Source organism: Narcine bancroftii, chromosome 6 (genome assembly GCF_036971445.1).
Source record: "Narcine bancroftii isolate sNarBan1 chromosome 6, sNarBan1.hap1, whole genome shotgun sequence".
Lineage (NCBI taxonomy): Eukaryota > Metazoa > Chordata > Chondrichthyes > Torpediniformes > Narcinidae > Narcine > Narcine bancroftii.
Window position 1 is genome coordinate 27,666,786 of NC_091474.1, and position 27,730 is coordinate 27,694,515.

Here is a 27,730-nt window from a genome sequence, read left to right on the forward strand (position 1 = left end):
GCAACACAAGACAACTTTGAATTTTGTGCTCTCTCTCTCTCTCAAAGATCTTTTGGCTTCAGTTTACCAAACAAACTGAATTTTGTTTATGACCTTTGCTTCGGTTGAGATCGAAGTTTTGTGAGTCTTATGTATTTTGTGTCTAAGTTTTTCTGTGGGCTGGTTGGAAATATAACTTAGACTTTAATTACATATGTTATATTTAGGCTGGGGGATTTATTAGTTTTACACTGTTATAGAAATTTGCATAGTAACCAGTGGGCATTGTTATAAAAGGGGGGGATTTTGAATTAAAGTTTTAAAGTGAATTTTTTGTTAATAAAGTAATTGTACATCTTTACCGCTGTGTGATAGGCCTTCTTGTGGTTGCTGGTTTGATCTTGTAACAGTGCCAAACTATTTTTCTGCCTAGTCCCACTGACCTGCACTTAGTCCATCACCCTCCATATCTCTCCCATCCATGTACCTGTCCAAATTCTTCTTAAATGTTAAAATTGAGCCCACATTCACTACTTTAGCTGACAGGTCGTACCACACTCCTATTACTCTTTGTGTGAAGAAGTTTCCCATAATGTTCCCCATAAATCTTTCACCTTTCACCCTTAACTCATGCTCTTTGGTTTGTATATCACCTACCCTCAGTGGAAAAGCCTACCTACATTTATTCTGTCTATCTCTCTCATAATTTTAAATACCTTTATCAAATCTCCCCTCATTCTTCTACATTCCAGGGAAAAAAAGTCCTAACCTGTTTAACATTTCCCTGTAACTCACTGAACTGAAATATAAATTTGTTTTTCTCTCCACTATTGTTGCCTGACCTGCTGGCATTTTCACTATTAATTCAGATTTCCAGTATTAGCTGTTTTCTACAAATTCATAATGGTCAGTAGTGCAGTGATGACATAATCCCATTCTGATCTTTGTTATAGCTTACCAGGAAGGCAGAAGAAAAAATTGAAGGGGTTTGTGCAATACATAGATGTACTGAGAAACTGAGCAGATCACACAGAATCCATAGGTCAAAGGGCTCAGGCCTGAAACGTCGGTTACCTTTAACTTCCTGTAGATGCTGCGTGACCTGCTGAGAGTCACCTGCACACTCGTGTATTGCTCTTGACCCCAGCATTTGCAGATTTTCTTGTTTAACTGAAAGAGTTTATAAACACTTTATGGAAACAATACAACATTTCCCTTGGGGAGCATTCCTTGGGATTTTCTGTCCTATAACAGATCAAAGCAGAAATTGAGAACCTTCTGCATCAGGAACACACAGAAGTCCAGTGTCAACGTGGACACAGTGGACCTCCTCACGCTATCCACTGGAAGAGCACAGTTTCCTCATAACCCACAAAACCAGAGCAGAAGGAAGGCATCTACAAATCTACAAATCGTTATTGAATGAAGATCTACTGGGACCTGAAGAGGGTGCACAAAATCAGTGAACCGGTGCGGACTCGAAAGGCCAACATGCCCTGTTTCCGCTCCATAAATGGTTATATGGTTATATGGTTAAGGTAAGCAGAATCTTGCAGGCTCTAAGGTTATGGGGATCAGAATGGAAGTGGAAGTAGACTTAGCAAAACTAAGGGACTGTGAACTTCAGGATGAAATCAGGGAGAACAAGAAGCAGTCCTCATCAAGGGTTCAGCATTGCAAAGTGTTAAGAACTTCAAAATCCTGGGTGTCAACATCTCTGAAAATCTATCCAGTGGCATCTATGTCAATGCAATCATGAAGAAGGCTGGCCAGAGACTCTAATTCATGAGGAGTTTGAGGAGATTTGGTATGTCGCTAAAGACTCTTGTAAATTTCGGTAGGTGTACTGTGGAGAACATTCTCACTGGTTACATCATTGCTGGTATGGAGGTGCCAATACACAGGACAGGAAAAGACAACAGAGAATTGTGAACTTGGCCAGCACCATCATGGGCATCAGGCTTCACTCCATCGAGGACATCGACAAGAGAAGGTGTCTTAAGAAAGCAGCCTCTATCCTCAAGGACCCTCCCCACCCAGGCCATGCCCTCTTCTCTTTGTTACCATCAGGAAAAATGCTTCAGTTTCTAGGAACTGAAAGATGATGATGAATACCCAGCAGCACAAAAACAGTTTCTTCCCCTCCCCCATCAGATTTCTGAATGGACAATTATCCACAGACCCTACCTCACTTTGACTTCTTTTGTACTAATTTATTTAATGTTTAAATAAATGGGGTGGCACTGTTAGCGTATCAGTTAGCGCAACACCGTTACTGCACCAGCGATTGAGATCGGGGTTAGAATCCTATGCTGTCGAGAAGGAGTTTGTACAGGGGCTTTGGTTTCCTCCCACTTTTTGAAGCAGGTCAATTGGGTGGCATAGGCTCATGGGCTAAAATGACCTGTTGCTGTGCTGTATGTCTTTAATTTAAATTTAAATGTAATTTCTAGCAATATTTGCACTTGGAACGCTGCTGCAAAATAATGAATTTTATGACATGTTCATGATAACAAATTCTGATTCTGATTCTGAGACTGACCAGGACTGTATTAAAATAGTCGAGGTTTAGAACAATAAAGGGCACTGACAAGGGTTTCAGTGGCAGATGAGGTAAATAAGAGCAAGATGGAAAACAATAACACTTTCCCACTCCAGCCAGTCTTCATGTGCAAGGCCACTAAGTTTATGTGAAAATGGAGATTCTTTAACATGTTTTATGAGAAATATTTAGTTAAATCACCATAAACAAAATTCCATCAGATTTCATGGCTAAATTTTTGAAATACCCACAACAAATAATGACATTTTCAGAACCGGGGCTGTGATCAAAATAGTTTCTATGCGTGCAATATCCATTTTTGTTGCTAAGTGTAGAATGATATCATCAGAAATTATTTACTGTAATGTAATATTGGGTCCATGAGCACCAATGTCAGCAGCAGATTTTAATTTCCTTTTAAACAGAACAAGATTAAAAGTGGGCTGGAACTCATCACTTTTGGCCAAACTTTTTCTGAGTTGCTATGAGATGTGCGCTCAAGAAGATGACAATTGCTGGACTTTTATCAGACATTTTATTGTAGTTTTTTTTAATTTTTAAAAATTTCATTTACGACACAGTCGAAGCCAATTCCGTTGGTTACCTTTTACTTCCTCCAGACACTGTGTGACCTGCTGAGTTTCACCAGCACATTTGTGTATTGCATTTGGCCCCGGCTTTTGCAGATTTCCTTGATTATCTGAAAGCGTTTGTCAAAGCATTCTGGACACAATGCAACATTCCCCTTAGGGAACATTTCTTGGGAATCTTTGGTCTATAACAGCAAAAACTGAGAAACTTGAATACATGCTTCAGGAGCACACAAGCAACCAGTGTCAAAGAGGACATAGCGGACCTCCACAAGCTATCCACTGGAAGTGTGCAGTTCCCACAACAGGCACCCACGCCACTGAATTACACCCAAATAGCCTTCAACAATGTCTGTTTTGGAGGGTGGGAGGAAACTGGAGCACCCATAGGAAACACACGCAGATCATGGAGAGAACATACAATCTCTTTACAGACAGCGCCGGATTCAAACCCTTGTTGCTGGCACTGTAATAACGTTGCACTAATCTCTACACCAACCATGCCACCCCCTGTGTGCTGACTAGCCAAAGGAACTCAATAGTGGTGTTTGAAATGTCACTCTCACTGGCTTGAAATGTGATTTTGTTTTTGCCTCAATTATACTCTGTCCACTCTTCTCATGATCTGGCCAACTCAAGCCCAATCATGTTCTGGATCCTCTGCTTCAGTATCAGGAATAAAAGCTGCTACGCATTGTGATGGTATTCTCAAAGTTTAAAGCTCAGATTTATTGTCAGAGTACATACATGACATCACATACAATCCTGAGATTCTTTTTCCTACGGGCTAGGCAGAATTTCTATTTCATCAGTAGTTCAAAATAAAGCTATTTTTAAGAAAAGGTACGTGTACAAAAGAGAAAAATGAAAACAAAGAAGGAAGTGCAAGCAAACTGACTGCAATACCGAAAAAAATATTCAGCAATAAATAATGTGCCAAGTAGAAGTCCTCAAATGAGTCTCTGATTGAGTTTGTCATTGAGGAGTCTGATGGTGGAGGGGGAGCAGCTGTTCCTGAACCTAGTGGGGCAAGTCTTGTGGCACCTCTACCTCTTTCCTGATAGTAGCAGCAAGAGCATGTGCTGGGTGGTGTGGATCCTTGATGATTGCTGCTGCTCTCCGACGGCAGCATTCCCTGTCGATTTTCTCGATGATGAGGAGAGTTTTGCCTGTGATGTACTGGGCTGTGTCCACTACCTTTTGCAGGATTTTGTGCTCAGAGGTATTAGTATCCCTATACCAAGCTGTGATGCAGCCAGTCAGCACACTTTCCACTGCACATCTGTAGAAATTTGCCAAGGTTTCACTGTAGCTCAATATAAAATTTGTCACATTATATCTCATTGTCAGCCCTTTTTTAAAGACTTGTTTTCTTTAAAGCTTCTTTTATTGTTTCTCAGCTGTAACATTTGACTGAATAATACTGCAACAAATGTTTCCTGAATACTGTATCATATTGCTTCATAAAGCGCTTAGAAAAACACAACTTTGGACTTCAGTGAGCCATGTAATGAGAAAATAAATGACAATTCTTCACCAATATGCTCTGTTGTAATACAGAACACAGAAAACTACAGCACAGAATACAGGCCATTCGGCCCTTCTAGTCTGTACCGAAACATCATTCCTCTAGTCCCACTGACCTGCATCCATTCCATAATCCTCCAGACAGAACTTAACATTTTTCATCACCCAGTTGAGTGGTTGTCTGTAAGCTTTAAGAAGTGTTTTTGCTATAAGCAATATGTACTCTGAAGGAAACTGATTGGCCACAAGAGAATCAAAATCAAAATTTACTGTCATGAACAAGTCACAAAATTTGTTGTTTTGTGGCATCCCAGTGCAAACATTCCTATAAACCACCTTACAAAAATAAATAAAAATATTGCATGAAAATCAAAGTAAGGCAGTGTCTTTGGTTCATTGATCATTCAGGAATCTTATGACAGCAGAAAGAAGCTGTCCTTTTGCCACTTAGTGCTCATCTTCAGGCTCCTGTATCTTTTTCCCAATGTTAACAGATTGAAGAAAGCACACCCTGGGTGATGGGGATCCTTGAAGATAGCGGTTGCTTTCTTAAGACACTGTCTCTTGTAGATGTCCTCCATGGAGTGAAGTCTGGTGCCTGTGTTGTCATTGACTGAGTTAACAACTCTCTGGAGCTTTTTCTTGTCCTGAGAGTTGGCGCCTCTGTACCAGACAGTGATGCAACCAGCCAGAATGCTCCCCATGTTACATCTGAAGAAGTTTTCAAGAGTCTTTGGTGACATACCAAATCTCCTCAAACAACTCACAAAGTAAAGCCACTGACATGACATGAAGGCTCCAGGACAGATCCTTGTAGATGTTGACACATAAGAATTTTAATTTCTTGATCCTCTCCATTACTGAGCCCTCGATGAGGACTGGTTTGTGTTTCCCTGACTTCCTCCTGAAGTCCTCAATCATCTCCTTGGTTTTGCTAACATGAAGTGCAAAGTTGTTGGTGTAACACCACTCAACAAGTGGATCAATCTCCCTCCCTTCTGCCGACAACTGTGGTGACATTGGCATATTTGTAGATAACTTTGGAATTGTGCCTGGCCACACAGTCATGGGCGTACTGTATAATGAGTAGAGCAATGGATAAGCATGCATCCTTGAAGTGACCTTGTGCTGATAATCAGTGAGGAGCAGATGTTGTTTCCAATTCTCACTGACTCTGGCCTTCCTTGAGGAAGTCAAGGATTCAGTTGCAGAAGGGGGTCCAGAGGCCCAGGGTTTGAAGCTTATTGACCAGCACTGAGGAATAATGGTGCTGAAGGATGAGCTGTAGTCAATGAAGAGCGGCTGTATGTATGTTGCTGTTTTCGAGATGATCCAGAGTTGAGTGGAGAGCCAGTGATATTGCATCTGCTGTGGAGTGATTGTGACGATAGGCAAATTGCAGTGGGTCCAGACCTCTGCTTAGGCATGTGTTAATTCTGGCCATACCATCATCACAGTAGGTGTTACTAGGCAATGGTCATTGAGGCAGTTCACTCTGCCCTTCTCTTCTTGAGCATCAGGATGATTGAAGCCCTTTTGAACCAGATGGGAACTCTGCTTCAACATCCACCTCTGCAAAATCATCTTTGTTAGCTTGGCTCTACAATTCCAACAAATCTTATATTTCTCAATGAATGCTTCAAGATCTTTGACAGTCATAAAACTTTAGTGGCTGGATAGTTGAAATAAGTGAAGTTAGAAAGCACATGTGAAATCTCTTGCCTTTGCCTTCAAGCTCACAGTAGCGGAACGTTCAGAATGATATTCCTCTAGAACAACCATTTCTCAACCACTTTTTGGCCATACTCTGCTCTAAGTTTATGGGCCCACTTCCTCCCCTGTGAAGCAGTCAGTTTTTGGTTTCTTCTGTACTTCTTTTCTACCGACTACATAAAAAGCATAAAAATATTTATGTAACGTGTCGTTACTTTTATTTAAATATTCTGTGACCCTAGTGGGTTGGGGGGGGGGGGGAGGCAGTAGTAGTGCCCCCATTGAGAATGGCTGGTATAGAATGTGTCTTCTCAATACTTTAGGAGTAATGACTCTGTATTTGACACATTCTTGATCTGTGAACTGCTTGTAATCCAGACAAGGCTGTTGAAAACAGGCTGTGGAACAAAAAGAGAAAATTGATACTATCATCTATGCCAGATCCTCCACCCCATGCAAAAGTGCAAGTATTTCAGGCAGCGAGGAAGAGATTGTGCTTGCATTATAAGACTTTTCATACCAGGATCTTAAGGCAAATCAGAGCTGCAGAGGTGAGATGGAGGGAGATATTGGAGATTTAGTGAACTTGTCAATTACTTATCACATATCATAGAAGTCTAAGCTGGCTCTCAGAGGATTCACATCAATCCCAGTTACCCACTTGTTTCCCTATAATCTATTCTGTCATATTCTTGTCAATTCCACCCTAACTCTCCTACCACTTGCCTGCATTTGGACTTATTCATCATCCATTACTCTATGACAATTGTCAAATCAAGTCAAGTTTATTGTCATTTGATTGAACCTGACAATACCGTGTTCTCCAGTCCTCAGTGCAAAACATACAGACTCACAACCAGACATAACTCACATACAAATACTACATATGCAGGACAAGTATTCAAATGTATAAATAAATAATATTGTTTCATGAATATGAGAGTCTTGGATAATTGGTGTGAGCTATTCCTTTGGTCATTCAGCATCAGCGTTCTCACTGCCCGTGGGAAGAAGCTCTTCCTCAGCCTGGTGGTGCTGGCTCTGATACTCCTGTATCTCTTCCCCGACAGAAGCAGTAGCAAGATGGTGTGTGCATGGTGGAAGGGGTCCTCAATGATTTCACTCTTCAGACAACAATCCCGATAGATTATGTCAATGGTTGGGAGTGGAAGGAGACTCCAAAGATCCTCTCTGCCCTCTTAGGTTCCTGCAACAACTATACCCCACTGTGATGCAGCTATAGAAGGTTGACATAATGGTGGCAGGAAGTCTTGCCCACTTCAGTCTTCTCAGGAGTGCAATTGCTGTTGTGCCTTCCTGACAAGTGAGGAGATGTTGAGCGTCCACAATAGGTCACGAGTTAAGTGAACTATAAGGAACTTGGTGTTCTCCACTCTCTCTTCTCTCTACCACAGAGTTGTTGATGTGCAGTGGAGGGTAGTCATTCCTGGTCCTTCTGAAGTCCACGATCATTTCCTTTGTCTTGCCCATGTTCAGACTCCAGTTGTTAACTCTCACACCATTTCACAAGATTTTCTCTTCTCTGCAGATAGACTCATCATTGTTGCTGATGAGGCCAACTACTGTTGTGCCATCTGCAAGCTTGATAACACTGTTGGAGCTGGATTTGGCAATGCATTTACAGGTCAGGAGTGTAAACAGGAGTAGGCTGAGCACACATCCTTGATGTGCACAAGTGCTCAGCGTGACGGTGCTTGACCTTCTTCTACCAACCCAGACACACTGTGGTCTTTCCATTAAGAAGCCCAGAATCCAATTTATAGCCAGTTAACCTACCAACCAGTACAGCTTGGGATGTGGCAGAACACTGTGCACTTAGGAAAATGCCCATGCAGTCACATGGGGAGCATGAAAACTCCACACAGACAGCACCTAAGATTTGGAGCAAACCTGAGTCTCTGAAGCTGTGAGGTAGTAGCACCACCTGCTGCATGACTGTGGTATCCTCATCTTGTGAATTATTTCTTCAATATCTACACAAACCACCACTGCTGAGTGTATGGTGCCCAGAAAGAGCACAATGAAGATGGCGGCTAGATCAGTGTTTCTGAAGTAGTCAAGAGGAGTTAACCTGTTTATTGCTGATGGGAAGAGTGATAAAGCCAGGGTTGGATAATACTCCTCTAGTACCTGGGGAATCTACATGCTCTTTGCAAGTAGCATGAGCATCAGATGGTTTAGCAAAATGGGTTAAATCCATAAAGTGAAAAATGTTAAAATATATTCTGTAAATCTTTTACTTTGTTAATAAAACAGGAACCAGTATAGTGTGCATAATAATGGTTGCGCTAAATCAGCTATTCTCAATCTTTTTTTGCTATGGCCTCCTTGAGACCCTGCTCAAAGTTTATGGCCCCCTTCCCTGTGAAGTAGTCAGGTTTAGTTGTTCTTTTCCATACTTCTCTCCTATCGACTACATTAAAAATATTTAATGATCTCAGTTTGTGGGCCCCCTTAAATGTGCTGTTGGTTCCAGAGGGGCTGTCTGGCCCCCTTTGAGAATGGCTGCGCTAAATTACAGTATCTGCAGTCTCTTGTGTTCTTGTAATACGTTAGATATCACAGACAACATACGCCACACAAACAACTGCTTTTCACTAACTGCATATATGTACCAACACATTATTAAATACATTAATTAGTCATTGATACACACTACACTGGTTCAACGAGGTTGATAATGAGGTTCAATGTCAACTTTTGTTTAATTGTGTTCTTATGAAACATCGTGAGACATTTCACTAAGTTGAAGGCATTGTGTCTAAAGGGAAGTAATCACTTTGTTGTGCTACCCCGAGAGAAATGGAACCCTTTGTTAATCATGACCATCTTCCACAGTTGGTTAGATGTGGTAAGTTATTCTATAATGACAGTTGGAACTAGCTGCTTTGGCATCTGCAGCCTGAGGCTCCAATAATTATAGTGTCCATTCGTGCTTGCGGTTTATTCTTCCTGGCACTTGGATCTTGAAAAGACAAGGGAGAACTGTGTTTCATGAGTTTTCGACTTTGGAAGAGTAACCACTGAAGGTTTTTGAGGATGGAAGCATGGACCATTAGCTGAGAAACATCGCTGGAAGAGAAAGTGGCTGCAGGGACTGCATATTCCCAGCAATATCACAAAAGATGCTACAGAGAAGCAATGACAGATGAACAGAACATTTCAAATACTTTGATGCAGAGTTTATAAGAAATGAAAAAATAGAAATCCAATGTGCATCAGACCTGGGAGATGATGGGTTTGAGATTCACTTAATCCAGCTAACTCTTTGGTACAGTTCTCCAGTTTGGTCTTGATGAAGGCAACAGCTTATAATGTTAATTAAAGTTCTATGCTGAGGTTTGATTCTTTTTTTTTTTTTTTTTTTTAACTTGTTGTTATTTTATTACAGAATTTTAATATTAATTCTCGATATTTGACATTGATTCTCAGTGAGAGCTCTACTCTCAACGATATCTCAACCTTTATTTGCTCTATAATCATTTTATGATGGAGCAGGAAATGAACACACATTGCTAAACATAATATTGATTTACATAATACACTGTTAACAAATAATTGATAGGAACAGTTTAACCATCTACCAGGTTTAACATGTAATGAATCAAGTATTTTGCAAAACTTCAAAACCTGAAATTTCTTGGACAAATAGGAAGGAATTTTGTTCAATTAATTTGATGGAGAATGAAGCAGTAATTTAACCAAAACATTCAAGGCTAGTCTTGGCTTGTTCCATTTCATGCAAGAAGTTATAGAATTGTGGCAAAGTCAACTCCATGTAAATAATTTCAGTTTTGTTTCCCTTCTTGATCACCAACTTTAACTGCAAAAATATACTACCAACTTTTTGAAGCTCACTGCTGCCTGCAGTCACTCCAAATTTCCATTCCATATCTACCAACTGGTTGACTGTCATTGTTTGTTCTAGTGCCAGTCTTGACAGTACTGTAGAATGCAATTTCCACTGATCTGCAAAGCATCCAGCCTTCTCCTCACCTAGTCCAAGAGTAATGAAATCAGCTTTGATGTGATCAGCTGTCAAATTTCTTTTCAAGGCACCATAAGGAACCAACAGGACATTTTTCAGAATGTTCTTCAATGGGCCTGAACTCATTCCATTTTTTGAGGCAAACTCACTTAGCTCATTTAGTAATCGTACTGACTCTGTGGGTTCTGTTACAAAGTGGAAAATTATTTCTGTCAATGCTGAAAATTGCTGGTTGGAGAGTTTATTAAGTGCCTGGATATCGCTGGACAAAGCGTCCGACACCGTCTCTCCACTGAAGTGCAACTTGTGCATCTTCTCCCCACCGCCTCCTCTCTCTCTCCGTCCCGTCCCTTCCGCCAAGACCGAACGAGAGCCTGAGGTTTGATTCTTCATGATATCTGGGCTGGCTCAGTGGATTTCATCAGTTCTTCTGAATATCTCTTGTGTGGCATCTTATCAAAGGATTTCTGCAAGTCCAACTAAACATCTATGATTTGTTCTTATTACAACCTCAGAAAACTGTAATAGATTTCTCAAACTCAGTTTCCCTTTCATAAATCATTGTCAATTGCCAAGTCATATTATTTTTTTCTCAGTGGCTTGTATCACTTCTAATGTGGCTGCTCTGTGCTATTTAATGGAAGTATCCAACAGTCCCAGAGCTCGCATCACTGCAATCCCCTCTCACTCAGTAGGGAAGGGGCACTGATGTAATAGGAAGGCCCCTCATCTCTCAGCTCCCTTTCATCAGACTCCTTTAAACTGGTGACAATTTGCTGTTTCTTCACTATCCCTGAGTCTAGTGGCTTGGCTAGAAATGGATGGGTCATTCATTCTTATAGCAGAGGTCAATTTTATTTTTTCCATATTATAGAAAAATTTACACTTCTGTCATAACTTTCCTTTTGCTTCTCTCTTCAATTGTTAGGGGCACCAGGCTCATGGTGACTTACAGCAGACAAAAGTTAAAGTATTCTGCATTATTATGTGACAACAAAAGGAACCTTGAACCTTAAAACAATTTACAGCCAGCGAGATTCTTTCAGAAGTTTAACGCTGTTGGGTGTACTGCTGAAAACATGTCTGCCAATTTGCGTGACAATATGCCCACAGTGTTCTTGTTGAAGATTCAGAAACAAAGAGATTCCACAATCTTTTTCACACCAGATCCTGTGGGATCTTTCATTACATCTGAGTAGACAATGTGACCTTTCACCTAATGGAAGGAAGTTGTGAGCAGATCAAAGTGGCAGTTCCCACTGAGAATAACAAATGTGAGAGCCAATTGCCAAACTGCTTGCAAGTTGATACCTTAACCTGAATCCTTCAGAATTGCACTGGAGTGCATCAACATAGCAAACTTATCATTTACTTTGTTATATTCAATATTAGCAATAAATAAAGTTTTATTATTTTGCATAATGTTATCCACATGGAAAGCTGAAGAAACCTGTAAAAATTTGGTGAACCCAAAACACCAGTAGCATGCGACTACTTGACACTCGACTGTGCTGGGTGCCAAGTGTGTGTGGAGAACAACTCAAATGTTGCTATTTATTGTGCTTTGATGGTGTTATAAGTTTTCTTTTTTGGAACATGTTGTTGTTTGGTGCGCTGATAGTCAAAAGGTCTTATGCAAGTAACTTAGTATCAAATAGTTTTAAATTTAAAATTTAGACTTACAACATGGTAACAGGCCCTTCCAGCTCATGAGCCCATGCTGCCCAATTGCACCCAATTGATCTACAACCCCTGCACATTTTGAAGGGTGGAAGAAACTGGAGCACCCGGAGGAAACCCACCCAGACATGGGGACTGAAAAGCAAGACATCACTCTCAGTCCTGGTCCTCACCCTGGTCACTGTCCAAACCAGAATTCACAATTCAGGGTAATGAGCCTTTGATAGAAAGTATCACCAGCATTTCTGTTTTTATTTCTTGGACGTAGAATTTGAGGTGAATTTGAAATCAGCATTAATAGTATTGACTCGAAGAACAGGCTGAAGTGGTTGAACAAATTACTCCAGCTCTTATTTCTAATTTCGGCTTAAGTTAAAGAAAAAAGTGCAAACTCCACTCCTGAGATGCGGACACAACTACAGGCTGACATGCCAGTGCTTCACTGAGGGACTTGCACCCGTTAGATGTACAATACTTTGGAAGACACATTTAATGAAATACTGCCTTCTCAGGTAGATTTTCAAAGATCCCAGATTTCCTCATGACAGGAGAATTATTTGTTCCATCAAGTCCAGGCCAGCAGCAAGCAAATCCATCTGTCCCGTTGTGGACTTCAGGAGGAGAAAATCAGGTGAGCACAAACCAGTCCTCATTGAGGGGTCAGCAGAGGAAAGGGTTAAGAACTTCAAATTCCTGGGTGTCAACATCTCTGAAGTTCTATCCTGGAATCTTCTTGTCCATCCAATCACCAAGAAGTTTGCGGAGATTTGGTATGTCACCAAAGACTCTTACAAATTTCTACAGGTGTACAGTGGAGTGCCTTTTCACTGGTTGAACATTGTCTGGTATGGAGATGCCAATTCACAGGACAAGATTACAGAGAGTTGTAAACCATCATGGGAATCAGTCTTCACTTCATTAAGGACATCTGTAGTGTCTCAAGAAAACAGCCTCTATAATCAAGGACTCTCACCACCCAGGCCATGCCATTTTCTCACTGTTACCATCAGGAAGTAGTACAGGAGCCAGAAGATGCACACCCAACATTACATCAACAGCTTCTTCCCCTCCGCCATCAGATTTCTGAATGGACAATGAACCACAGATACAACCTCACTTTCTCTTCTTTTGCACTAATTTATTTATTTTTAGTGTAATTTATAGCAACATTTTCACCTGCTGCTACAAAACAAATTTCATGACATGTTAATGAGAATAAATTCTGATTTTGATTCCATTCCACCTGCTATAATCTATTCTCTCCTTTATCCTCATTAACACCCACCAGCCACCAATGCAAGGGCCAAGTTACAGGGTCAATTAATCTGTCATCAGTTATGATGTTAGAAAACAATTAAATTAAATGAATGAAGTAAATTTCCCTCTGCTTAATCTTCTCTTCACCACTATTTCTTCCAGTGTGCCTGCAAGACATTTAACCAGGCACACACTCAGTGGGCACATTTCCTCGCTGAGAAACTTGGAGTTTGCATTCTCACTCTGGAATTCATGAGGAATGCAAAAATGGAGCACAAATGTCCCTGGAATAACTATCTGCCACGTGGATATTTGGAACTTGAACCTGTGAGACACTGGTTCAAGAGCTACCCACCAGCCAAAGCTAGCATTGATTTCTGACTGCACACCAAGATGGAGACAAATCCACCATGGGATTGTCCAGGCATTGGTCGAAACAGCTTCTTGATGCAAGTTTTGTCTGCTGAGTTAAACCAACTCAGGAATAATAATCAACTGGAGAATCAAACAATCTGCTGGAGGAATTTAGCAGGCCAGCCTGAAATGTTAACCATTCTCCCATTGATGCTGCTCACCCCATTATGTTCCTCCAGCAGTTTGTGTGTTGCTCCAGGTTCCAACATTTGTAGTCTCCTGGACTCCATCAACCTGAAAATGCTGAAGATACAGATCTCCCAGCCCTTATGGAAGCAGAAACAGTGTGGATGATTCCTGGCCTATCTCTGGATGATCGCAGATGTTACCAGACTTACCTTGATGAGGGGCTCGAGCCTGAAACGTATCTTTGCTGTTTGATCTGTTGTGTTTCTCCAGCGTTGTGAATTCACTGAATACCACTTTTACCACTTTTTTCTGTTTTCCCTCAAATTTCCAGTGCCTGTCATTTTTATTTTGCTTTTTTTTTTCAGAATATGTGAGAAGCCTTCAGTGGATTGTAAATTAGTAACTTGCAATTAGGAAGGTTATTTAAAGTGTTTCAAAATAACATAACCATCACCCAGAACAAGGCATTACCTAGTTTGAAAGTTTAAGATATAAAGGTTTAGGAACTTCCCAACTCTCAATCCTGTTTCTCATCCTGATCACTGTCCAAGGCTATTCATCTCTGTCATGCCAACCTACCTCTGTAAAATAGTGTAACTCACTATTTCTCACTTCTCTCACTTCCACCTTCTATATCTCCTGGCCATTCAAATTTCTGCTGCCTGTTTCCCATTTCCCACATTCCCTGTGCTCATTGATCTACACCTTGTCCCAACCCAATAATCATCAATTTTAAGATGCTCATCCTCATTTACAAGTTCTCTGGTTTTGCCCTGTTGTATTCCCTAATCTCCACTAGCCGACAGCCGTCCTAAAGCTCTATGTTCTTCCATTTCAGACTTCTTATGCTTTCTTTGCCATCCCTGACCAATGTGAACATGGAGGTTGCAGGAAAGGTAAAAGGTCATTCACAATTGATTAAACCATGTTCTGTATTCTTTGAATATACATACCTTCCTTTATTCAAATGCATAGGCAAAGATATTTGTGTGAGATATTAAACTGAGCTGAAATGCATCTCAGCAAATGAAAATTATCTTAGAGGACTGTCCCAAAAATAGCATGAACTCTTCAATATCCAGGTTAACAATATATACCACCTGATGATTGCTATATGTAAAAACACAATGCTGGAGAAATTCAGCAAGTCAAACAGTGTACTTTGTATAGCAAAGATCAGGATACATAACCAACATTTTGGGCTATCTTTATCTTTGCTATATGCACTGTTTAACCTGCTGAGTTTCTCCAACATTGAATTTTTACTTCAACCGCAGTGTCTGCAGACTTTTGTGTTTTACTTACTGATGAATTCCCCATTGCTGGTTGGGAGAGTATGTTGTTCATAGATAGGCAGCCGTGTTTCCTACATTACACAGTGATTGTCCTTTGAAAAGTACATTATCAGGTGCTCACACTTCCCGTGGAAGGCACTCCCATTAATGCAGAACCAATTCTGGCACTCTTATCTGTAAGTTGTGGAATCGTTTACAATGAGACATTTCTTAAATTTAATTTGCTCTGTTTTAATTTGTTGGTTTGACTGTATGCTGCGCATTTTCAAAAACCATACAGCTACATTTTAAGTGTAATTATCTTATTCCATTCAGCACACTAATGCTTTGCCTGTAAGTAATTAACAGAAGTTTCGATGTATAAATGTGGGGCATCAGATAACTCAGATCGATCTAGCTATGATGGAATATTTTACAGGAGCCAACTCCTGTGTACTTCTCTTCCTACAATGCTATCAACTGGTGATTCAAGTCATCTGGCCTTCATTCTGCAATCATCAAGCTCTCGGCATGAAGAAAGTTTAAAACGTTCACAGATTATTCAGTGTCCTCAAGTCAAAATCAGTTATTAAATGCAGGAGATGATTCAGTCTTCAAGTGTGGTTAGATTGCAGCTGTTGGGATCATTTACAAGTATCTCCAAAACACAATCCAGATACCTGCTCTCTTGTCAACTCATGGATAAAGTCATAATCCTCAGTTAAAAGGGAAGCATCTGTTGCAAATGTTCCACTTATGCTCTGTTCTTCTTATTTATAATGTTCAGTTCAGGCACAATATTTCTCTGATGAACCTCTTTCCCATTTCCTGAGGTGCAGACTATATAATTGGACAAGATTGTGTTTTATTATAGAGCTTGCATGATTCAGAAATAGCAGAAATATTAGCTTTAGACTCTTGAAACATTAAATTTCCCCCCCCCCCCCAGTCACTCCCTGGGTGGCACCATTCTTGCAGCAGAGAATTCAACTAATGTCCAGCATTCCTACTGAAGGTCAAATCTGTTTTCTGTTTGATTATCTGATGTACAACTGTAATTTTGCACTTTGGTATCAAAGCCAGATAATTGCAACAGGGGTGGCAGAGTGATTCACTCCCTTTGTATCTAAGGATTGTGCAATGGGTGGTTATATCCAGTGGCCTGTTACTGATCTCCAGTCACATATTTGAGTGTTCTTGGTTTCCACTTGAACAACATTGTCTGCATCTGCCATGATTTGTGTGTATGTGTAATTTAGAGATAAACAGAGAGGTGGAAATTCTGTCTTCATCCAATATATGATCCATAGTGGTATTCAATAGGCAAGTTGATAGGTACTTAAAAGGGAGATTTTTTTTTCAAGTTTCCAAGGTAAAGCCAAAGAGGAGCAGGGAATTAGATAGCTCTGTCAAAGAGGAAACTCAGGAGCAATGGAGTGGTGTCATTCTCAGATTACCCCAACTTCTTTGTTCCCAGTATCCTGTTAATGTAGGACTTGTGCTAATTAATCCCTTTGCTCCCTGCATGTTTGACTGGGTGACTTGAGTTAAAAATCTCCCTAGATAAAAAAACATTCATATAATAATTTAATTGTTACTGATATCCTTTTGGATTCATAAAAGCATATAAATTTACAGTACGGTGATATTTCAGCCATCACATTGATTCCAGATGGTAAAGTGCTGTAACCACTAATTCCATTTCAGAGCTCTCATTCCATTGCTCAGTATTTTACTTCCCTTCCTGGCACTTTTTAAATGTGAGGAAGACATGTCAGTGCCTCTACTTCCTCAGGTGTTTGTTTTTACATCAGAAATCTTGGCAAATTCCTACTGATGTGTGGTGGAAAGTATGCTGACTGGCTGCATCTTGGTCTGGTATGGGGTTACCAATACCCCTGAGTATAAAACCCCCCAAACTTAGTGGACACAACTCAAGACATCATAGGCAAAACCCTCCCCACCATCGAGAACATCTACAGGGAACACTGCGGTCAGAGAGCAGCAGCAATCATCAAGGATCCACACCACCCAGCACACGATCTGTTCTTGGAGGTATAGGTTCCACAAGACTTGCACCACCAGGTTCAGGAACAGCTGCTCCCCCTCCACCATCAGACTCCTCGACAACAAATTCAATCAGGGGCATATTGAAGGACTCTCACTTGTGCGCTTTATTGAGTTTTAAAACTCTCTTTGTATTGAACATTCAGTATGTTTATATTTTGTATTCTGTTTACGGTTCTTTGTTTACCTCTATAGAGTTTTTTTGCACTACCACTAAGTGATAATTCTGCCTCGCCCACAGAAAAAGAATCTCAGGGTTGTATGTGATGTTATGTATGTACTCTGACCATAAATCTGAAATCTGATTTCTATCTCCAACATGCTTTCAGACGCTAAGTTCCAGACTTCCAGTTCCTTGTGATTGAAGACCCTTCCTCTAATCCTGCTTCTATTTGCCATCATTCCATGTCCCCAGATAGGGGGAATTTCCCATTCATTCGTCTATCCTGATAATACAGCTGACTGTGTTATTGTCCCCCCTCAGCACTCCCTGTTCAAAATGTACTTCTATTTCTGTCTAAACACTTAACACTTCCTGTACATTTGATTTGAAATAGTCGTACCTTTTATTCTTACCCTCAATTCCACAAGTAATCTGGCTCACTTCCAGCCAATTCTGCAGGACAATCAACAAATACAAACAGTCAGTTCAGCCACTTGTTCGTTTTGGTCTCATTAATCATTCAGCAAAAACACTCAAAGAGGTTCTCTCTCGTTCCGACAAATTGTACAATCATTTCCTTTTCTTTTTCAATATTTTTATTGAGTTTTGTAAGTAAATCGAATGGAGATAATAATAATAAAAATAAGTATCCAACAAAGTAGATCTGCATATGGCTGCAAATAACCTATGATACATTGCAAAAGACCCAAAAAAAGATATAACATGTAAAAATTATGCTAATAATCTAACCTCTCCCTTGTGAAATTATTGGTTGAACATATATATAGCAATATTGTAAGAGGGAAAAACCAAACCACAAAACAGGATCCAAACGATCTTATAAATTATAAAAATAATTTTATAAAATTATGAAAATAGTTTTAAAATAAGTTACAAAATTAAAATACATTTCAATAATAGAACATTTAATTTTTTTCCAAAGTCAGGCATGTATGTCATCACATCTGACAGCCATTGAATATGAGCAGGAGGGACAACATCTTTCCATCTCACTAATACAGCTCTTCCAGTGATAAGGAGGGCAAAGGCAACTACGTGGGATTAGAGCCCAGATAAATTCAAGTCAGTTGGCTTACTTGTTTCAAAGAGGGCAAGAAAAGGATTAGGAATCAAATTAATATTAAGAACTAAAGACAAAAAGGAGAGAGTGAATTGGAGGGCGTGGCACAGACAACGTGTGTTTTAGTTTTAATTTTTATTCTCATTTTCATTGTTTATCCCCTAACTTTTATTAATACAGGGTCCAGAAGCATGTTGTTTTCCTTATGTAATTGTGTACCTGCATAAGTTATGGGAGAAGGGAAGGGAGGGAATAAGGGAAGGGAGAGGGGGAAATGCTGGACGTGTGAATATTTTGTGCTGAAGGAAAATCTACTATATTGTTTGCTTGGATTAGCATGAGTCTTGAAAATAAAATAAGTTTTGAAAAAAGAACTAAAGATGATACTTAGGCAGGCAAACTGGCCCCGCATGTCATGCACACGGCGGGGCAGCCGGCCAAAATGGTGCCGTCAGGGGTTTCTTCCCGACCTCGGCATCAGGCTTAGAAGCCTGTGCTCTGCAGCCCACGTGACGCCTTGATGACATCCGGACCCACGGTGCGCTTTTCAGCCAGGTCCGGGCTGGGAGAAAAAGAACAGCCAGGCAGACCTCAATAAACCAGTTTGCTCATTGAACTCAACCCGTTTGGTTGTGGAGTTATTCAGTAAGTAGAGTGGCGTTGCTACAGTATGAAAAATACTTACCCAATACATGGAATTAAAAGGACATGCCCAAAACATTTGAAACAATGTACCTTTTTCAGTGTAACATCTGTCACATTTTGAAGAAATATTAAAATAAAATTTAGTCGATTGAATTTTGGAAAAGTAAGCTCAATATACTACTTTAAATTGGTAGAATAATTTCCAACAAGATAAATAGGACCTGACCCGTTCCAAATGATTTGCTCTTGAAAAGCAAAATGCTGGGAATGCTGATCAGACCGAGCAGCATCGTTGGACAGAGTTGACAGTTCAGCTCTCATCAGAGCTGGAAGAAATATAATTAAAGCAGAGTGTGGATCTGATCAGAGCTATCTACATATGAAAGGAGAAGAAAGAATTAAATGGATCATTCAGCACCTCAGCTCTGTCCAGCGCATTAGCGGGGATCTCCCAGTGGCCTCACTTTTAATTCCCTTCCCCAATCCCTTGCCGACATGTATGTCCATGGTCTCATGCACTGCCAGACTGAGACCACTGACAAATCGGAGGAACAACACCTCATCTTCCGTCTGGGCACCCTCCAACCAGATGCCATTAACATCAACTTCTCCAGCTTCTGTTAACATCTTCCCCCACTACTGCCTCCAGCCCCATCTATCACTATTTCTCCTTTCCTCAAGATCTGTCTCTCTTTTTCCTTTTCCCTCTGTTCCTTTTTTTTCCAGTTCTGCATTCACAGAGCTACCCCTTCCCCTGATGAAGGGCTCAGGCCTGAAACATTGGTTCTGCAGCTTTATCTTTGCTGTATAAAGCACACTGTTTGACCTGCTGAGTTTTTCCAGCATTGTGTTTTTATTTCAACCAACAGTGTTTTACTTCTTTCATTTCTCAGCTTTATATTGCTTGTTGCTCTGTACCCCTCCCCCTGCCCTTTCTTCCCTTTTCTCCAGCTTTATAATTCAGGCACCTGCCTGCTTTTTGCTCTTACCTTGAAGAAGGCCTCAGGTCTGAAATTTGCTGTAAGTTTACTTCCTATGGATGCTGAGACACCTGCTGAGTTCCTTTGGCATTTCTGTTTTTACTACAATCACAGCATCAACAGGCTTTCATGTTTCATGTCTTCTATTTGACACTTTGTAACGGCCACAATGCCAGACATGTCATCTGCAATTTTCAGGTGTACCGTCCAGCTGCAGCTTAAAAGATCTCCAAGATTTATTCCCAAATCCCATCATGGTTGCAGTGGGAAACGAGGACAAAGCTGTGAAAATCATGTTGCTCGATCTATGTAACCTCACATTAAAGTACAGAGAAACTGGGCCTTTGTTATGGACCTCTCTTTGGTTGGAAGTTGCAAGAAGTCCTTGAGAAGAAAGACTTCAGCCCATTATATGCTTTAAGATCAAGGGCAGAGAATAGAACAGAAGGGAGAGATTCGCCCTTCAAGTCTTGATGCAACTTTCACATGCTTCGACAGGGCACTGAGTGACTGTGACTTAGGATCATGATCTGAACGCCTCATTTGCACTTCTTTCAGTACAACAGATGTTCAAAGGTGACTTATTTAGCCACGACCTTTCACAAATAACACATAACTCCCTGTACAAAACAAATGAGTAGATACTTCCAGAGAAAATATTCCAGAGTTTGTTTACATTCCTTATCTGTTTACAATTCTTTTGACTGTTTACATGTTCACGCTGTGTGGATTATTTTTTGCACCACCAATAAGTGGTAATTCTGCCTGGCTTACAGGAAAAAGGAATCTCAGGGTTGTGTGTGATGTCACGTATATGCTCTGACAATAAATCTGAAATCTGAATCTCACATAATTGAATTAAATACCACGTATTCCAGAAATGATCTCAGCTTGAAAGAGTGTTTTGACATGCATTCACTCTATGTGATAATAATGACAGAATATTTGAGAATATGCCTGGATATAGATGAATGAGATGTTAAATCTGAAAACTCCCTCATTCATCTGGACTGGTCAGAACTGTAGTATTCAGTTTAATGATGTTCACAGAATTGGTCTGACTTGGCCCACCCTGTCCATGCTGATCCTGATGTCTATCAACACTAGTTACATTTGTCCATGTTTGGTCTGTATCTCTCTACGCCTTTTGGATCCAAGCATCTATCTACAGGCTTAATACAGCACACATGCAGGCCCAATTCATCCATACTGATCAAGATCCCCAACTATGCCAATTCCATTTTCATGCATTTAACTAAATTCTTCCACTCCTATTCATGAACCTGTCCAAATGATTTTTAAGCAATGCATTTGTATCTGTTTCTACTAACACTTCTGGTAGCTTTTTCTATAAACCCACCACTGTACGATTGAAACATCAAATTCCTTTGCATTAACTGCAAGTCTATACTTTTGTATTTATTATTTCTTTTTCTGTTTCATGGCACATTGTGCTAAATTAATTTATACTATTACAGGTACACAATCCTTTATCCGGACATCTAAAATCCAGAAAGCTCCAAAATGCAGCAAGTGGGGAGAGAGACAACAGCACGACTCGGGCGGGTGAGAGGGAGGGACCGGCGGTGCGAGTCAGGCGGGCAGGAGACCGGCAGCGTGAATCGGCAGGCGGGAGACCAGCAGCATGAGTCGGGCGGACGGGAGACCGGCAAAGCAAGGTGAGAAGGCGATGGGGTGGGGGAGGGGGGGAGAGACCAGCAGCAGCAGCGTGAGTCGGGAGGGCGGGAGACCGGTAGCGCAAGTTGGGCGGGCGGGGGAGGAAGAGACCAGCAGCACAAGTCAGGCAGGCGGGGGGGGAGGGGGGGAAGATGGCAGCACAACTGGAAGGGGGTGGGTGGATATGGCTGCACAATTTGGGTGGGTTTAAATCTGGCTTTCCGAAATCCGGAAAAATCCAAAATTCAGGACACACTGTGCCCCAAGGGTTCCAGATAAAGTATTGTGCACCTGTATTGATGGTATACCCTGTGTTCTTTCATGGCTGCTGCAAGAAAGAATGTTGGTGCACATGAGAAGCTTTAATTAAATCAGAATCAGAATTTATTTTCATGAAATTCATTGTTTTGCGGCAGCGTTAAAGGGGAAAAATTGCAATTAATTACATTTTAAAAATAAATAATTAGTGCAAAAGAAGAGAAAAAAAGTGAGGTTCATCGTCTGTTCAGAAATTTGATGGCAGAGGGGAAGGAGGTGTTTTTGTACCACTGGGTGTTCATCTTCAAGCTCCTGTACCTCCTTCCTGATGGTAGCAGTGAGAAGGGCATAGTCTGGGTGGTGAGAGTCCTTGAGGATAGAGACTGCTTTCACTGCCTCTTGTAGATGTCCTGTACATTATATTTGTGTATATGGAAATAAACTCTCATATCTCACGTCATAACTTTCTCTATCTACTCTCTTGCATTAAACATTTTTGTAAAAGGTTCGAGGGTTCTCTGTAATTCAATTGGCCAGGATTATTTTGTCCCCTCTTTGCCCTCCAAATGACTTTCTTAAGGATTCTCCCAAATCCTCAATAAATCTCAAAGGATGTAACATACATGATATACATCAACGTTTGCCTGCTGTAAGGCAAACACAGAGCTGCCATGAGCATTGCCTGACACACCTAATAATAGGAGAAAGAGAAGCAAAAGGGAACCCCTTCAGAGACACTGAATGACTGTGGATTTGCCTCCTGCCCTCCCACATCCTCTGCAGATGCACGATCCATTGGCAACCCGAGCTTCAGATCCAAACTGCTGACATGATCAGGAAGCCTTCAGTACCCAATGCCCTTCAGGAGCCTTTCTTGCCCTCAGCACCCTCTCAAATCCCGGTTCTGATACCAGGTTCCCATGAGGCATTCTTCAGAAGCCTGCAGCCCGTGCGTGTCCTCCAACCGTGTCACTTGCAGCCTGTGTGTCCCTCAGCGTCTGAGCCCCTTGCTGGTCCACCACTGTGATCACCGTCCTGTAGGATCATCTCCTCTGCTTCTCCTTCTCAACGGGGAGAACTATTGAAAGTTCTGTTTGAACCAGTTTCAATTACACACAAATCAATAACAATGCGCTGTGTAAAACAAATTTCCACTCACCATCCTCCTGGTGCTTTTAATTATATTAAATGATTTAAATCTTATTATTAAACAACACTTAAGTGCATGCAATATAAATGAGATAAATATTGAGTTGGTGAGGAGCTAACCCAGTGTATTGTGCTTGAGAAATGTGAGCTGTGGGAGGTGTAGAATCGTGGACACGTTGAAATCATTCTGAGAAAGGTTTCCAATCCTTAAAGGGAGGGTTCTTCCAGTATTGAGCTGCATGTCAGAAACTAGATCAAGCGATCCAAAATTTTATTGGTAAGAACACAGAAATGCTGGAGGAACTCGGCAAAGAAGGACCGGTTATATATTTTTTTACCTCCTGTGTACATTAAAACTTGTTGAGTTTCTCCAGCATTTCTGTGCTTTTACAACAATCACAGTGGATGCAGACTTTCATATCTCACTCCAGGATTTTACTGTGCTTAAAATGGCAACACTGCAACAAATTCTTTCACCGTTATTGGTTCCTGCTCTTGCATCCACAGGATTCAAGAGCGATAATGGTCAGTAACAGAAGGATGAGCCATACAGAAAGGGTTGAAGTTATAAAATAGCTCGTAAGTGACAGTCTCAATTTTGAACTGATTTGTTCTCATTCAATCTATCAATCTGATTGACATACTGAGTGCTTCCAACATCCTTCTGGTCAGATCATCTTGGAAAACATTTACAAACCAGAGGGCATGGGTCAAGCGTGAAAGGGGATAAGTTTAAGGGGAGCATTAGGGGAGAGTTTCTTCACATAGAGAGTGATGGGAGTGTGGAATGAACTGTCAGCTGAAGTGGAGAACATGGGCTCAATTTTAATGTTCAAAAAAAATTGGACAGGTACATGGATGGAAGGGGTACAGAGGGACTGGGCAGAATACTAATTCAGCAGAGATTAGAAGGGCTGAAGAGCCTGCTTTCTGTGGTGTAATGTTCTGTGGTTCTAAAACCAAATGAATCTTTCCAGAACTGTAACAGAAAGCAGAGTTAATTACTGGCAGGTCAGACAACTCCACTGCAGCTAATGTCATTCCACTGAAGATAACTTCAGTTTGGGCAGCCCGATTGCAGGCAACTCAGCAATGGGAACTCATTTATTACAACTCTTACTTCATTCAGTGCTGTTTATGGGAGTTCACTATGAGCAAATTATTACATTGTTTAGTGGAAAGTGGAGGAAGTCAAACCTGACCTGAGCTTTGGCAGACAACAGACAAGTTTTTAACTCATTCACTTCCAATGTCCCTTTAAAATAGTCAGATTTGCTTAAACCTTAGATGTTGATAAGCTCAGTTTACTCAGGATAATTCAGGCCTACTGACTGCCAATATCCTCACCTGTACCATCACATCCACCTATCAACCTTGTGGGTGCAAACTGCCCTGCTCAGATCACTAATGTTCAGTTCAGCAGCCTAAGTTTATTTGTCACATTATAATGAGTAATGATCTTCTGAGAGCAGTCTAACAGATTAACTCTAATGTACATACAGCTGCATAAAGTAGAAGAACAAGAGCAAAGTTGTAAAGTACAGATACAATGAAAAAGTAATCCATTTGTATATAGAAAGTATTAGAGTGCAGAGAACACAGAGTAGAACAATCGTATTTTATGAGAAGAGCTCACAAGATTTTGCCATCCTTTGCTGGCACTCTCTTTGCTTTGTCCAACATCTTGTCTTTTCTCCCCACTCCCCCACACCCCATCCCCCCCCCCCCCACCCCCATTCCCTATCTCTTTAACTACCTTCAAGATTTCTATGATCCTACAGTCCTGGTCTCCTGCACATCCATGATCTCCAGTGGGACTTTTGCAAATTTCTACAGGTGCACTGTGGAGAGCATTTTGATAGGCTGCAACACTGTCCAATATGGAAGTGCCAATGCACAGGACAGCAAAAGGATACCGAAGGTTGTAAACTCAGTCAGTGCCATCATGGGCAACAGTCTTCACTCCATTAAGGACCTATACAAAAGGCAGTGTCTCAAGAAAGCAGTCTCTATAAGGACCTCCACCACCCAGGCCATGCCTTCTTCTCACTGCTACCATCAAGAAGGAGGTACAGGAGTATGAGGACGCACACCCAATCGTACAAAAATAGCTTCTTCGCATCCACCATCAGATTTCTGAATGGACAATGTACCAGACAATAGTGTATTTATGAAAATATAATTTATAGCAACTTTTGCACCTTTAATGCAAAATAATTTGTTCTTGCTCTACTCACTATACACCTATGACTGAGTGGCTCGGTACGACAACACCATCTACAAATTTGCTGACAATACCACAGTAGTGGATGATATAAAAAGGGGCATTGAGTCAGCATACAGAACAGAGACTGAAAACTTGACTGAGTGTTGCACCAACAACAACCTTGCATTTAATGTCAACTGCAGGGTTAAAGTAGGGGACTGCACGGTTGTCATAGGGGACAGCATGGTTGGCATAGGGCAGGGGAGTCAAACTCAAATTCACAGAGGGCCAAAATTAAAAACTTGGACTAAGTCGTGGGCCAAACTAAATATTTATTGAAAATTTTCAACAACATCTGCATGTTTTCTCTTCTTTCAACATATGTAATGTTAAACTTTTTCTTATTAAAATAAATGTTTAATAATAGTTTTGATTAAACTCTTTCCAGAAGAAGCATTAACAAATGAGAAATAAAATATTCAATAAATAATATTTCTCTATAGCCTTAAAGCTCCTTTTACATGTATTTTTTTTCACAAGCCAAAAGTCAAAAAAATAACAACTTGCTTCAATGAAAATCCAATCTTTCAACTCTGAACAGTCCAAAGTTAACCAAAGAAAATATTAATCCAAGCTTAGCTTGTCTCACTGTGATTTACTCTGATGCACCTGGGTCTAAACCAGATACTTGGCATCTCTTCTTAGATGCAAGTTCATCAAACTCTGGGGTCAGAGTTTGCCTCCCACCTGTCTTGAAAGGTCCTGTTTTCTGTCTTTCGTTTGGCCATTTTTCGTAAGGGGTTTATTACATGTGAGTTGGGCGACAGGTCGCAGATGGTAATGAAAGTAAAGAGAGGAGGTGGGGGCGATTAGCGGGCTGACGGGCCGGCGCCAATGCATTTGCAAAGCATTCTGGGATTTGCCAGCGGGCCAGCTCTAAAACATATTTGATATGATCTTGCGGGCAGTATTTATATCACGGGCCAAATTTGGCCCGCGGGCCTGAGTTTGACATGTGTGGCATAGGGGATGACACGGTTGGCTTAAGGAATGGCACAGTTAGCGTTGGGGGCACAGTTTGCATAGCGGTTAGTGCAAAGCTGTTACAACCCCAGCGACTAGGACCAGGGTTCGAATCCCATGCTGTAAGCAAGGAGTTTGTACATTCTCCCTGTGTCTGTGTGGGTTTTCCCTGGGCGCTCCAGTTTCCTCCCACCATTCAAAATGCTCCAGGGTTTGTAGGTTAATTGGGCAGCATGGGCTTGTGGGCTGAAAGAATCTGTTACCATGCTGTATGTCTAAATTAAAATTAAAACTAAAAAAATAATGCTGCCACAAAACAACAAATTTAATGACACAGATTCACAACAATCAACCTGATTCTGATTCTGGTAGCCATGCCTCCGGTTGCCAAAGTATTACCTCTGGGATTGTTACTTCTCCAAGCTAACTTCATGAGTATTAAAAACACAATGCTGGAGAAATTCAGCAGGTCAAACATTACACTTCATATAGCAAAGATAAAGATACATAACCAACGTTTCAGCCTTGAGCCCTTCATCAAGGATTTCCTCACCTCCAGACCACAAACAGTGAAGATTGGTAAGAACATCTCCTCCAGAGCACCACAGGGCATTCTTAGCCCCTTGCTGTATTCACTATACATCAAAGACTGTGTGGCTCAGTACGACAACAACACCATCTACAAATATGCTGAAGTTACCACTGTAGTGGGGTGTATAAAAAGGGGGGTTGAGTCAGTGTACAGAAGGGAGATTAAAAACTTGGCTGAATGATGCACCAACAATAATCTTGCACTCAATGTCACCAAAACTGAGCTGATTATTGACTTCGGGAAGGGAAAACCAGACGTGTATGACCCATTGATAATAGGGGGATCGGAGATGGAGAAGGTGAACAAATTTAGTTCTTGGGAGTAACTATTTCTGACGATCTTTCCTAGACCTAATACACTCATGGCACCATGAAGAAAGTATGTCAGCTCTACTTCCTCAGGAGTTTGCAGAGTTTGGTATGGTATTGGAAACCCTGGCAAATTTCTACAGATGTGGGGCGGAAAGTGTGATGACCAACTGCATCACCATCTGGTATGGAGACATCAATAGGTTGAGTGGAAAGTCCTACAAAAACTAGTGAATACAGCCCAGGACACCAGAGGCAAAACCCTTTCCACCATCGAGAACATCTACAGGGAATACTGCCGTCAGAGAGCAGCAGCAATCATCCACACCACCAAGCACACATTGTGTTCTCACTACTACCATCAGGAAAGTGTAATATGCATCACAAGATTCACACCAGCAGGTTCTGAAACAGTTGCTACCCCTCCACCATCAGACTCTTCAACAATAAACTCAATCAGGGACTTA

At 41.0% G+C, this 27,730-nt stretch overlaps 1 protein-coding gene and 1 long non-coding RNA gene across 2 annotated transcripts; one reads left to right on the forward strand and one right to left on the reverse strand.

The window, feature by feature from the left end:
- LOC138737472 (uncharacterized) lies at positions 1-27,730 on the forward strand. The gene is made up of 3 exons (XR_011340948.1): positions 1-120; positions 21,529-21,729; positions 27,304-27,730. It is a non-coding gene; the product is annotated as an uncharacterized lncRNA (long non-coding RNA).
- LOC138737471 (COMM domain-containing protein 7-like) lies at positions 9,747-10,726 on the reverse strand. Its single transcript, XM_069888184.1, has one exon. The coding sequence runs from the start codon at positions 10,670-10,672 to the stop codon at positions 10,070-10,072; it is 603 nt and encodes a 200-aa protein (XP_069744285.1). The 5' UTR covers positions 10,673-10,726; the 3' UTR covers positions 9,747-10,069.

Excerpts from the sequence above, each read along its gene's own strand:
- LOC138737471 (XM_069888184.1), bottom strand. The coding sequence starts at position 10,672 with ATGCACAAGTTGCACTTCAGTGGAGAGACGGTGTCGGACGCTTTGTCC.